This window comes from Amphiprion ocellaris, chromosome 10 (assembly GCF_022539595.1).
Source record: "Amphiprion ocellaris isolate individual 3 ecotype Okinawa chromosome 10, ASM2253959v1, whole genome shotgun sequence".
NCBI lineage: Eukaryota > Metazoa > Chordata > Actinopteri > Pomacentridae > Amphiprion > Amphiprion ocellaris.
The window spans coordinates 12,691,968-12,706,275 of NC_072775.1; the positions used below are offsets into that span (position 1 = coordinate 12,691,968).

The 14,308-nt window shown below is 41.8% G+C and overlaps 1 protein-coding gene across 1 annotated transcript; it reads left to right on the forward strand.

The window, feature by feature from the left end:
* The first annotated feature begins 284 nt into the window (after window positions 1-284).
* LOC111566864 (regulator of nonsense transcripts 1) lies at window positions 285-14,136 on the forward strand. The gene is made up of 24 exons (XM_023267667.3): window positions 285-641; window positions 1,182-1,318; window positions 1,706-1,795; window positions 2,590-2,757; window positions 2,878-3,058; window positions 3,757-3,918; window positions 4,221-4,305; window positions 4,541-4,639; window positions 5,211-5,319; window positions 5,453-5,612; window positions 5,694-5,812; window positions 6,057-6,221; window positions 6,612-6,726; window positions 6,937-7,080; window positions 7,243-7,456; window positions 7,866-7,983; window positions 8,195-8,351; window positions 8,579-8,721; window positions 8,870-9,044; window positions 9,304-9,385; window positions 10,096-10,257; window positions 10,368-10,633; window positions 11,234-11,356; window positions 11,754-14,136. The coding sequence occupies exons 1-23, from the start codon at window positions 471-473 to the stop codon at window positions 11,351-11,353; spliced, it is 3,342 nt and encodes a 1,113-aa protein (XP_023123435.1). The 5' UTR covers window positions 285-470; the 3' UTR covers window positions 11,354-11,356; window positions 11,754-14,136.
* Window positions 14,137-14,308: the final 172 nt, after the last annotated feature.

Genomic DNA, 14,308 nt, shown 5'->3' on the forward strand with positions numbered 1-14,308 from the left:
TTTATTCTACTTCGTACTTGTTTGGCATTCGTTGTGGTTAGCAAAGAAATATTTTCATAATTTCTTTACTGTACACATGACAATAAACTTTGAACCTGAATCTTTATTTTTTTTAATGAATTACTGAGAACACTTTGAGTAATCCTATCAAGATTAGCACTGTATTTTAAACTAAAACGTTTTGATTAGAGCATACTTTTGAGGCCATATTAGTGATTAATTGCCTCCTTTCTGTTCCCTCATGTCTCCTTGTCTCCTCTCCTCGCTCCCTGCAGGTAGTGACGGAGGGCAGAAGACAAACGGGACGCCGCCGCGCTCGAAGCTCCCTCTATCTGTCTCCCTCTTATCGCCAGCGTTTGTCATTTTCACATCATTATCCAGCCCCCGGTGTTCAGCTTGTCCTGGAAAGGCAACAGTTTGTGGGATATTGTCGCGACGGCAGGGAAAACCTTGGATAAGAAGCCGCCAACATGAGCGTCGAGGCGTACGGGCCGAGCTCGCAGACTCTAACGTTCCTGGACACCGAGGAAGCCGAGCTGCTGGGAGCGGACACCCAGGGCTCCGAGTACGACTTCACCGATTTTACCCTGCCGAGCCAGACCCAGACCCAAGGCCAAACCCAGAGTCAGCTGGACAGCCAGGTTCGTGGGGTCACTGGAGCCGTTTTGGTGCCCAAATATGCGCCCTACTGTGTTGACAAAACGTGAATTAGCTAACGTTAGCTAACAACATCGGTTAGCTCGATGACGTCTGTTACCACGCTTTTATCCCGCTAATTGGCTAGCCGCTAGCTAACAGCAGCACAGTTAGCATGCCGACTGAGCTAGCATGTCAGGACTTATACTGCCTTATGAACCCGGCGTGTCAGACATTACCGGTGTTGTAGACCAGCCTTAACGCCCTATTTATGGTCAGTAGCAGTTACATGTAATAAATACACACTGTGTCCACTGACGACAACAATCACACAGGTTAGTGGGTACAGTTAGTTTGGTACAGTCACTGTGAAACTGCTGTCAACTAACCGTCTATTGATAGACAGAGAGCTAGGTTGCAAGTGAATTGTTGCCTCTCATATTGCTTTATTTAAATGCTTGGCTGTCCATTAATGGTTTTGCAACGCGCAAGGTTGACAGTAAGCTCAACTTCCCATCTCTAATTGTATACATGTGTCTCCTCAGGTTAATGGCCCTGACGGTGTGCTGCAGAATGGAGATGATCCTGTGGTAAAAGCCAGCCAGCTGCTGGCAGAGTTGAACTTCGAGGAGGATGAGGAGGACACCTACTATACCAAGGACCTCCCTGTGCATGCCTGCAGGTGAAGGGCCTGACTGTATGTGCCTGGTCTGTCACTGGAGGGGAGAAGCTATCATGTGTCAGGATTTGATGTCACTCGGGCTCTGTTGTGTTTGTTTGTGGATGGGCTCTGTTCAAATTTAATTTGAAGTATAACTGGTGCAGTGGAGTCTATTGTTCATGCGCTGCTGCGGTCGACAGCTGTAAAACCACTATGAGTTGTTTTGTTACATCGTTACTAAAGCATTGGTTTTACAGCACCAGAGGTCCAGCAGTATAATTTGAAATGAATCAGCCTGATCACAAGTTATCACAAGTTATTCGCCTATTTTCTTGTGCTGTGCTCTTTTGTATTAGACTTAATCTGATCTACGTTCCTAGCAGTAATGTTTTGTATTTCTTCTTCTAGTTATTGTGGGATTCATGATCCAGCCTGTGTTGTCTACTGCAACACCAGCAAGAAGTGGTTTTGCAATGGCCGTGGAAACACATCTGGCAGGTGAGATGCATTGACTTACCAGCTTGTTATTGACTCTGCCAAGTGGTGTGCTTATCTGAATGAACCGGCAGGGAAATATTTTACAAGTACAATATAATTTAAGCAGGGGCACAATGCTCAGTGGCTGTAAAATGAGCTAGTGTTGTGTTTAGAAACCTTTGTTATAAGTGGATAGTTATTGTTTAATTATAGAGTTACAGCCGTAATTTAAAAGGATTGTGTTTACTGGCTTTCAAGGGCCATTTTAGCTAATAGTAAGGTTGTCAAGCGTGAAGCAAATTTGGACTTGTCTTGGAAATTTGAACTTATAGTGCTGTGATGTTTCCTCAAAAGGAAACTGATTCTTTTGAATAGCCTTAACCCAAAGAGAACTGTCGAGAAAGGCCAATGCCACAGAAGGTTCTATGTATGTAGGTGTTTTAGTAAACACATGTATGGCAAAATACAGTGCTATCAACATTTGCATTCATCTGTATTTGTGTAGGCCTTGTTTGGAGAAGACAGGTTTCATAATCTCTCCTCGTCACAGAGATATTGCTTGCTGAACTCTTTTGCAGACGTGTTTTGTATAAAATAGACCTAAATGACATTTGTCAGGACATGATGTGACATGTAAAGATATATCAATATTGTACAATATACTCTGAATAGTAAAAGTAATGCACTTGTATAGGACATTTCTATCTTAGCGGTACTCAAGCACTGCACAATGTTTCTCATTCACTCATGCAAGGAGTGTAATCTTTTGCATTTCCGCCAGCTGGTACCTTAATTATTATTCTCTTCGCTTTCAGCCACATTGTGAACCACCTGGTGAGGGCAAAGTCCAAGGAGGTGACCCTACATAAAGACGGCCCTCTGGGGGAAACAGTTTTGGAGTGCTACAACTGTGGCTGTCGCAATGTCTTCCTGCTGGGATTCATCCCTGCCAAAGCTGACTCGGTTGTGGTGTTACTGTGCAGGTAAGGGCACTTTTCTACAGCTGATCAAGCACTTTGAACCCCCCAACGACAAGGTCAATCAAAAAGAAGACAGCGGTTCAAAATTACAAGTGATGTTTTTTTGTTTTGGTTGTAACACAGGCAGCCCTGTGCCAGCCAGAGTAGCCTCAAGGACATCAACTGGGACAGCTCACAGTGGCAGCCTCTCATCCAGGACCGCTGCTTCCTCTCCTGGCTGGTCAAAATCCCCTCGGAGCAGGAGCAACTCCGGGCACGTCAGATCACCGCCCAGCAGATCAACAAGTTGGAGGAGCTCTGGAAGGTACTGTCAGCCCAGCTGTCCTATGTAAATAATCTAAACACGCAAAATTTGAATTTAAATGTGAGTATGGCTTATCTTTATGTTTAACCAGATATACTGATAAGCTGGGCGTGATGCAAATAATATAACTGTAGTTGCTTGAACTGCCCGTAATTTTCTTCTTTATACAAAACATCTGTGTGGCAAAAAGGTGAGATGTACCACACAAAGCTACGAATTTCTCTGTAAAAGCCTGATTAATCAGAAACGCATGTCTTATTTTTATACATTCATTAAATGACAGATGTTAGAACACAGACACTATTTTATTTTATGTACTACAGAGGCATTAATTTAAATCCTGAACAGATGAGATGTTAATTTCTCTCCACGAAACAGAGCATTACAAACCATCAGATGCTGAAATCATACCAGAGAAGAGATAAGTTCTGTATCAGGAAAAAAATTTTAACTGAGCCATGTTGGTTTTTAAAAAAGCTGACATTTAAAACTGAGACAGATTATTGTACTTATGTGTACATGTGTACGCGAATGTTGTTTTAATTACATGTTGGAATGCACACATTTTCGGGACATTGGTTAAATAAATACTCATCTGCAATTAAAATCTATTTCGATTTTTAATACATATTTTAATGTGTCACTTACACCAAGGGATTTCATGGTTTTGGGTTTTTTTTTGTTTTTTTTCTTGATAGGAAAATCCCACTGCAACCCTGGAGGACCTGGAGAAACCCGGAGTAGATGAGGAGCCTCAACACGTCCTGCTTCGCTATGAGGATGCCTACCAATACCAGAACATCTTCGGTCCTCTTGTGAAGCTGGAGGCTGACTATGATAAGAAACTCAAAGAGTCGCAGGTAAACAAAGAGTTGATAAAATATGTTGCTTATGTGTGTTATTTTTACACAATAAATGAGATAAATGATTAGTTGGTTGTCAAGATAGTTAATGATTACTTTTATGCAGAATTAATAATCAGTCAATAAGCCATTTGTTGCAGTTGTAGTTGAATTTTGTTTATAAAAATCAACACTGAGCCTTTCATTTTTGTTTTTTTCACCCAAAAACTGCATACAGGTTTTGATGTCTGTAATACTGAAGTGGATGTGATTTCCACTCCTTTTTTAAGTGTCAATCTGCTGTTGTTGCTTCTCAACAGACACAAGACAACATCACTGTCAGATGGGACTTGGGCCTGAATAAGAAGAGGATTGCTTATTTCACCCTTCCCAAGACGGATTCAGGTGTTTATGTGTGATTTTACTTCATGTTCAGCTTTTTGTCTAAACATTATGATTAGTATCAGAGCACATCTGATTACAGTTACATCGTCATTTAACATGTTAATATGTGGTTTCAAAATAAGGCAGCATTTCATAACACTTTTTTGACCATAGTTTGATGTTTCTTTTGTAAAAAGAAAAAATTTTTTTTTTTGTGTTAAAGTTTTTGTTTTGGACTTGTCTGTTATTCTCCCAGATATGCGACTGATGCAAGGAGATGAAATCTGCTTGAGATACAAAGGAGACCTGGCACCTCCATGGAAAGGCATTGGACATGTCATCAAAGTCCCTGACAGTATCCTTATGATTTGTAATAAACAAACCGTTCCTAAAGAGAACATTGTTTAACCATGTAAGCTTTCATTTGCACATTTATCACACTTAGTATAGTGACATATGGATCCTTAGTAACCTCTAGTGGCAGCTGTGGAAAACTACAACAATATAAGCAAACTTGCATCTTCCTCCACACTGTCCAGTGGGATTTGGAAGCTATCTCTATATTTAGAGTTTGCTTATGCAGGTCCACCTGTTAATTGTTAGTTAGTGTGACGTCAAAACTGACTCATGTGAGCTGTTTGAGTCAGCACTAAAAGCCAATTATGCATGTGTCACATTCAAAAATTATATTCGCCTTTATTGTTTGTATAAAAATACATCAACTTTATGTGGCTAAGATTAGCTGCATTGATAGCTTACTGGAAAAGAAACATAATGGATAAGTCTTTTTCTTTGAGCTTTTTACCAAATAAATTTAAGTGTAGTAATTGAAGTATATTAGACATACTGTCCTTCCAGTTACATATGTTTGAATATCTACAGTATATGTTAAAGGGCTGCGCTGTTTCCTTCACCTTCTGTCTCAGACTATGGTGATGAAATTGCCATAGAGCTAAGGAGCAGTGCCGGGGCTCCAGTGGAGATCCCTCACAATTTTCAGGTTGACTTTGTGTGGAAGTCTACTTCCTTTGACAGGTATTCATATTCATTTATTATGTGATCAATGTACGCAAGACTTGAAACACATGTTTCTGTATCAGTTATGTCAGAGCGAGTTTTATTAAGAAATTATGTTTTTGTGTCTCTTTTTTGTATCTCCATTATCCAGGATGCAAAGTGCCCTGAAGACATTTGCTGTGGATGAGACTTCAGTGTCAGGTTACATCTACCACAAACTGCTGGGACATGAGGTCGAAGATGTAGTTATCAAGTGCCAGCTGCCCAAGCGCTTCACCGCTCAGGGCCTGCCTGACCTCAACCACTCCCAGGTGAGCTGGAGACAAGACACTTGAAATCATAACTGAAAAAATCTGTACTTTACCTAACTAGCAATTCTTGTTGTAATGCAGGTGTATGCTGTGAAGACTGTGCTGCAACGCCCCCTCAGTCTGATCCAGGGTCCTCCTGGCACAGGGAAGACCGTCACCTCTGCCACCATTGTGTACCATCTGGCCAGACAGGGCAACGGGTAAGAAACTCTGTCATGCTGCGTTTGCAGTTTTCATGTGTGGGCTGGCTCTGTGATAATAATGACTATTGCTCTTTGGTTCATTTACTCAGTTAACTGAACTTTCAACCTTTGGGATATTTTGTTAGTTTTTTATGATCTTCATCTTGATTGAAATACCTCAGTCAGCAAATAGTGTTCTTAAGGAAATGTTTGGCTATGGTTTATGGTCTCTAAGACTGTATTTTTCCGTTTGTCCCTCCAGGCCGGTGCTGGTTTGTGCTCCCAGTAACATTGCTGTTGACCAGCTGACGGAGAAGATCCACCAGACAGGGCTCAAGGTGGTGAGACTGTGTGCTAAGAGCAGAGAGGCCATAGACTCACCGGTGTCCTTCCTGGCTCTGCACAACCAAACCCGTAACATGGACAGGTAATGCATAACTAACTGTGTTCTTTCAAAAGAATTATTGCTGATTTGGCAGTAATGCTAACAAATAAAACCCAACAGAAATACATGGCTTTACGCCGTGATCTAGAAAAATGTTTTTGAAAACAACATAGTTATTTCTGATAACAATAACTTTAATAGGACCATGTTGCTAAACAGCAAAATTACCACCAACTCCCGTGAGAACAGCATTGGCTTGAATATGTGTTAACATTGCATGGCAACAAACAGAAATCCAGGAAGCATAAATTCAGTCATTGTGTTCTAAAATGATCCCAGATCCGTTTTTAGAATTACTTGTTACAGACTCAAGTTTGTGCTTGCAAACACAACACTGATCTCACACTGTGATGAATCGGTTCCTACCTGCAGTATGCCAGAGCTTCAAAAGCTCCAACAGCTGAAGGATGAAACTGGAGAGCTGTCCTCCTCAGATGAGAAGCGCTACAGAGCTCTGAGACGCACTGCTGAGAGGGAGCTGCTTATGGTATGACAAAGAAACTTGCTGAAATACTTACTGAAATATTTCCTGTTTGTGACAGAAGTTGGCATTATGAGTTACTGTCAAGTTTGTATGGTAAGAACTAAAAATTATATATATTTTGTTTATGGTTTTATAAAAACCTGCAAGTAAATACTGTAGTAAGTGATACTTTGGTATGAAGAAACTCAACTTTATGTTGTCTCTCTTTTCCAGAATGCTGATGTGATCTGCTGTACCTGCGTCGGTGCAGGAGATCCTCGTCTGGCCAAGATGCAGTTCAGGTCAATCCTGATTGATGAGAGTACTCAGGCCACAGAACCAGAGTGCATGGTTCCTGTCGTCCTGGGGGCCAAGCAGGTAGGAGCCTCATGAGCAAATATACAAGTAGATCATTGTTTGATATCAGCTACCTGCTTAGACTGCTGTCATTCTGCTGTTGTGAGGTCAGCAATATCCACAAATTGTTTATTTTGTGTTCCTGCGTTATCCTCTTAACTCTGTAATCTGTTTATCTCATAGTTGATTCTGGTGGGTGATCACTGCCAGCTGGGACCTGTGGTCATGTGTAAGAAGGCAGCTAAAGCAGGACTGTCCCAGTCTCTGTTTGAGCGTCTCGTAGTTTTGGGAATCCGTCCAATCCGTCTACAGGTCCAGTACCGCATGCACCCGGCCCTCAGCGCCTTCCCCTCCAACATCTTCTATGAGGGCTCTCTGCAGAACGGAGTCACTGCTGGTGAGATGAAAATAAGCTTCGAAATCTGATTTTCTTATTATCTGGGATTGTGGTAACCCTTTTTTCTGACTTGTTGAGGTTTCACTGTGCAACTAAATGCTCTTAAAGCGTGGGTTGGTAGCATTTTTTTTCGTCACGGGTCACCAATTCCACAGTAACCTTTCAGCATATTGTAGTTCAAGTGGTCTGAGAGGAAACTAGACTTCTGCATCTCTTCCTGCGAATTTAGGTGACCAATCCATTTAGAAAAAGTTCCAAACACATATTAGCAAACATGTCTCATGTTTATTTGTTGAAACACATTTATTGTATCTGTGTTTAAACTTCATCTCTTATTTCATATTACCAAGTGTACTACACTGTCCACCACCTACACTTGTCCCAATTCATATGTTTGTTCTTCTTGCAGCGGACCGTGTGAAAAAAGGCTTTGACTTCCAGTGGCCTCAGCCCGACAAGCCGATGTTCTTTTACGTCACCCAAGGCCAAGAGGAAATTGCGAGCTCTGGAACATCATATCTCAACAGGTTTCAACAGTTTTCTCAAACACTGGTAGTGCATGTGGTCCAGTCACTTGAGGCATTTGATTTTGCTTAGTTTTTGAATAAACTTGTGTTTTAAGAGATATCATGTTACTTTGTACAGTGTTTCGTTCAAATCTTTTTAGTGATTGTGGTCAATTTGTGTCAAACCTAAAACTGTTCTTTCCTTTCTCCCACCCTTTGCATGCTAACATAGGACTGAGGCAGCCAATGTGGAGAAAATAACCACAAGACTGCTGAAGGCTGGAGCTAAACCCGACCAGATTGGCATCATCACCCCCTATGAGGGACAGAGGTCCTACCTGGTCCAGTACATGCAGTTCAGTGGCTCCCTCCACACCAAGCTCTACCAGGTAGAGTTACACATATTTTTATTACAGTTTATAAATTTGCTAATTAACTAATTCAATACCTGGAATCCAGTCATAGCCTATGTTTAGACTTTGAGAAGATTAGATTGACCCAGGGTATTAGACAAAAGGATAATTTGTTCTGGACACAAGGCCAAATAAGTTCTTGCACCAGTTTAATCCTGAAATAAAGAATCCCCTACCAAATTTTGTCTTCACACCTTGTGCAGGAGGTGGAAATAGCCAGTGTTGATGCCTTCCAAGGCAGAGAGAAAGACTTCATCATCCTGTCCTGTGTGAGGGCCAATGAGCACCAGGGTATCGGCTTCCTCAACGATCCCAGACGTCTTAACGTGGCGCTCACCAGAGCCAGGTAACAACAGCAGTTCAGTGAGCAGAACACCTTGCTGCCTTTTGGACCCTAACATTTATCTGACACCATTTCTGTCCTGACTATTTACTCTAGTTATGATAGCTTTTAATCTGTAAGTCATGAATAATACTCTGCTTTGGTCCCATAGATACGGTGTAATCATTGTGGGAAATCCCAAAGCCCTGTCCAAACAGCCTCTGTGGAACCACCTGCTGAATTACTACAAGGAGCAGAAGGTTCTGGTTGAAGGGCCTCTAAACAACCTGAGGGAGAGTCTTATGCAATTCAGCAAACCTCGCAAGCTGGTCAACACCATCAACCCTGTGAGTTTAGTGTGTTTGTGTGTGTATATATTACATACACGGCGCTTATAGAATGCTGAAACGAGTTCTTTTTTGTAAATGGGTCATGTGTAATTATTTCCTGTGGGACATGAAAGATTTGAGACGCGATTTCAAATTTACTTGTATACCTAGACCGAGGAATTAAAAGAGAACAGTGTAATCAATCAGTGCATGTGCAAAAACTAATGAGCAGTGTCCTAAAAACATAAAGTGCATTGCTTGTTCTTTTGTTTTGCAGGGCGGTCGATTCATGAGCACAGCCATGTATGACGCCAGGGAGGCCCTCATTCCTGGATCTGTTTATGATCGCAGCAGCAATGGTGAGAAATTCTCCTCACAACAGGCACACCTTTCACTTTACTGGAAAAGATTCACATTTTTTACCAGTATAGCCCATGTATGATAGTGAATATACAGGGTGTCCCAAAAAAATTGACATAATTTGAGATGTCCATATCAGAGTGACTACACGGTCAGGAGTAATGACACTTAATAGGATGTATTTTGGACATAAAATGTTTTATTCTACAAATTTCAAACGAAAAATTCTGGGGGATGGTAATTTTCTAATGTTCCAAAGTTATTACAAATGTTCAATGTGTGCGCCGCTTGTGATGCAGCAAACATCAAGTCTGTAGTGGAGTTCCTGCCACACTCGCTGCAGCATGTCATGTGTAACATTCTCCAGAGCCTCAGTGATTCTGTTCTTGAGTTCCTCTACAGATGTGGGAAGTGGTGGGATATAGACCAGTCCTTTCACGTAACCCCACAGAAAGAAATTGCACAGTGTTAGGTCAGGTGAGCGTGGGGCCATTTCAATAGCATGTTGTCTCCATCATTAGCACGTCATTAGCACTCTCGTTAAGACAAAAAATTTTAAACAAATTATTAGGTTATGAAATGATGTCAATTTTTTTGGGACACCCTGTATTTGCCTTTGCTAGTTTATTATAAACAGGTTTAATGTGGGGAGAAATTCATGCTTGACCTGTCAGCCAGATGATTTAACGTGTGCTTCCTTCTCCTACAGGGCGTACGTCCAACATGTACTTCCAGACTCATGACCAGATTGGAATGATCGGCACAGGCCCCAGTCCAATGTCCTCCATGAACATCCCCATCCCCTTCAACCTCGTGATGCCCCCTATACCCCCACCTGGGTACCTGGGGCAGGTGAACGGTCCTACTGCAGGTGAGAAAGTCATAAAACTGTATGAGCCACACTTACTGCATAGTTCTTTAAGACATGCATGTTTTTGATTATGAAACACTTGACTGAATTGTGACTTAATTTTCGTTCAGGTCGTGGTGGAGGTATGAAGGGCAAGTCAGGCAGCGGAGGAGGCGGCGGGACTCGAGGTGGCCGTCAAAGAAACCGTGGCAACATGGGAAACCACAGCGGTGGAGGAGACCGTGGCCAGCATGGAGGCCACATGTCTGGCAGCCAGGCGAGCCAGGACCAGGGCTCCCAGCCGTTCTCGCAGGGGCCTCTGACGCAGGGCTACATCAGCATGAGCCAACCATCACAAATGAGCCAGCCTGGGCTCTCCCAGCCTGAACTCTCCCAGGTTTGTGCATTTTATGCGTAGTAACTAGGTCTAGTAACTTTACGTAGAAAGCTGTTTGTAGGCTTTTTATTCGTTGCAATTAGAACTCTGCACTTGCAGCACTGTGCAAAAGTTTTAAGCATTAAAGATAAAGTGAGGATGTATAGTTTAATTAAATCAATTTGTAGCGTGAGCACTAATTCTCCTCAGTACACTTATTCACAGTATCTTAGGTACGTGACAGGTAGGTTGTCCAAACCATCTTGAGAACTGACTTAATGATATTGGAATCAAGGCTCTGTGGTGCCAAACCACCTGCTGCAGGACTCTGTGTTCTCCTGTCAATAAAAATAGTTCTTTATGACTCTGGCTGCATTTTTGTGGTCACAGTTGTGCTTCAGAATATATTTGGGAAGAGTTCGGCACGTCCCTTGCGGTTTTATAAGATGAGCAAAAATCTCACCATGTCAAGTACATAAAACTTTTGCACAGCACTGTATATTCCAAGGGTGTGTCCAGGTTTCCTCTCGCTCCAAAAGCATCCACTGTTTTCCTGCTTGGAAAGAAATAAAGAAACAACTGTTGACTGGTCTCTTTCACTTTTTGTTTGTCCCATTATAGGACAGTTACCTAGGAGACGAGTTCAAGTCCCAGATCGATGTGGCTCTGTCCCAGGACTCCACCTACCAGGGGGAGCGGGCCTACCAACATGGTGGTGTGACTGGACTGTCCCAGTACTAGACTGTAAGAAATTCCACTGTGGGCTAAGCTGACTCACTAAAATTACCATAATAGTTCAACATTATGGGAAAATATGCTTGTTTACTTGCATACAAAGAGTTAGATGAGAAGATCGATTCCAGTCTTGTGTCTGTCAAATAGGAAGTTGGAGCCAGCAGATGTTGTCATGTTTACACTTAAGTTCTTGTACAGAGTAAGCAAACAGCACTTAATGTGTTACATAATGAGCTTTAGACATGCTGCTAACACGGATTTTGTCACCCTTGCACGCTAGGATAAAACTGTCTGCTTGCTCCAGGTTCATATTTAACAGTTAAGAGTGAGAGATCCACTCATCATCAAACTCAAATCAATTTATTTCTTGAAATAATGAATGCATATTTTGATGTTTGTCTTGCAGGTTGCTGGAAAGGAGCTAGGCCTGTGAGAAGCTTAGTTCATTGGTATTTTAATCTGGGTAATAACAAAAAAGAACAAACATGGATACCCGTTTTCCACTGCTACAACCGAAGCACCACTGTGTGAAAGTAACAGGAGAGAGACCGTGAGAAACCAACCAATCACAAGAGTGAGAGCAAAAATGGGAGTAGAGCTGGACAGGGAGAGAGCAAGACGGAGAAGAGAGTGGGAGGCTGGTGGAGGAGAGAAGGCACTGCTGCTCATCCGCGAAGACGTGGCGAAGGAGAACGCTGTCGTCCTCGCAGCAGCGCAGTTGGAGAGGCGAGACCTTGGACAGGTCGAGGAGGGTGAAAGATCTGAACGATTCTGGAGGGAGGGGGAAAGGGGGCGACTGTGTCATCTTGTTCCTCGCGTGCCCCCCCCCCCCGAAACCCTCGGAGATCTCCAGGCAGTGTGGTTGGGAATCTTGCTCCAAAAGCTGAGAAAGATGGAGAAGAGGTGTCTCCCAACAAAAAGTCCTCCAAGCTAACTCAACAGGGACGTCTTCTGTGACTTGGAGTGAGGTGGAAAATAAAACGGAGACACGACTCTTGAAGCAGTTGATATGGCAACTTTTTTAAATTCAAAGCTTGAATCGAGGCTCTGCATTTGATCACATTTAAGCATCCACGAGAAATGTTTGGCATTTCAAGTGAACTCAAAAAGTGCTTGTGGGTGCTGTGCCTCAGAGAGTTTCAATGAAATTTGAGGATTACACAGTCATGGGTCATTTGCTTTTCTTTCTCAGCTTTGATTTTGGAAAGTTTTCTAAATAAAGGCTGTTTTCATTGAGGTTTTCAGTGATGTAAGCTAGTGTAGTCGGCCGTCTTTCAAGGCAGGTCTTTCTCTAGGTGGTCTGCAAAGAACAAGTGGTGGAATTAGCTCTTTAGAAAATATAAACGTAAAGGAAAAACATCTTTGTCTCCACATCTGAGCTCCAGAGATCCGCAGATAGTGAGACAATTGTGTTTTTTTGTTCTTCTATGTGTCTTTTTAGTCGTGCAAAAGGATGAGTGAAAGCACCATAACCAGCTTGTGACTGAATGAAGCCGTCATTCTTTTCTGCTGACCCCGAAGCCATTAAAGCTCGCAGATACGACTCATCTTGAGCACATACATATAGCTAAATGCATCTAATCAGCCAAAAATCAGAGGGCAGGACTTCACAAAGACCCTTGCCTTATAGTCATATGTCAAGAAAACATGCAGACAGATTATAAATGTGCCGTTTAAGCACCTGATTGCCACAGTAAATGAGATGAGACTGACTTTTCGTGTCTGTCGAGTTGTCTTCATGACTACTCACTCATGAGAACTTCTAAGTCCCCAACATGTTGAAGAGAAACTTCAGCAGTTTTACCTTGTTGGACTTTGGTGAAAGATATTTTGAAAAGCATTTGAAATGGAAAAAATAGAGTTTCTATATTGTTTGTGAAATCTGGCATAGTTATCTTAAAATAAGGTACAAATGATAACCTAAGTGTAACATTTATGTAGGTAGGACCTGAATCCGTGGAATGCCTCTTCTTTTTTCCTTTAATTTGTGTCCTAAAGTCCTGATAGAAACTGTCAAAACAGTGCAGTCATGTTGATGACAGAGCAGTTAGTTTGTTCCATAAGTTTGGTCAACATTGGTGGACTTTGTGTTTCAGTACTCGGTGTTGTAAGTTTCACACATTTCACACTAGTGAGCTTGCATTGATATACCTCACCAACCCGTGGTTTACTTGTGATCCTGAAAAATGTCTTCAAGCTGTTTTAAATAAGTTCTAAATGTTTGTTTGAGCATCGGCTGAAAAGTGCTCGGACCGCCTAAGAGACAAAAAATACCCGCAAAGAGAAGACATATTCGCTTATTTGTGTGTTTATAACCCCACATTATTACAAAGTAGAATCACATGATGTCAAATTGATATTAATACCATTTTCTGTGTGAGTTTTTTGCTGTCTAAACTTATGTTACACCCCACCTGCACCATGATCACCAAGTCTAACTGTTAGTTATCACACATTATCCTCTTAATAAAATATTACTAATAAATAGGCAACCCGTCCCTTCCCTACACATCTAGTTTTTGCATGTCTTATGACTTTAAGGGTAACAGTTTCAGTTGGGTGTTTTCCTCTTCTGTATTTTTGCTCTGATAATCTCATTCGGCTTTGTTGCTGTTTAAAAATGAATATGTCTGTTGGCCACTTGGCTGGAACCATCTAGTTTTCATTATTTTCCGCCCACTAACTGATGTTGGTAGTTAGAAACTGCTCACACACACACACACACACACACACACACAAAACTGTTAATGATCTTGGAAAATTAAAGTTTGCTTCTTTTTGCTCCTTCAGCATGATTCAAGTGTTTTAATTTCTCTTGTGGTCTCAAATATTAGTGCGATGATTCTCTTGCAAATTATGACTTCTTGCAGCTAAATAGATTGTAGTGTGACTTTTTAAATTTTTTTTTTTTAGGTCATGACTTCTCCTTTGGGGGCAGTAATTCATTATAGACTTAAAAGT

What these genes read in the sequence shown, in the direction of transcription:
- LOC111566864 (XM_023267667.3), top strand. Translation starts at nt 471, where the DNA reads ATGAGCGTCGAGGCGTACGGGCCGAGCTCGCAGACTCTAACGTTCCTG. An exon ending in CTGAGAGGGAGCTGCTTATG is followed by an intron (nt 6,727 to 6,936) that starts GTATGACAAAGA and finishes TCTCTTTTCCAG; the next exon opens with AATGCTGATGTGATCTGCTG. An exon ending in GGTGAACGGTCCTACTGCAG is followed by an intron (nt 10,258 to 10,367) that starts GTGAGAAAGTCA and finishes ATTTTCGTTCAG; the next exon opens with GTCGTGGTGGAGGTATGAAG.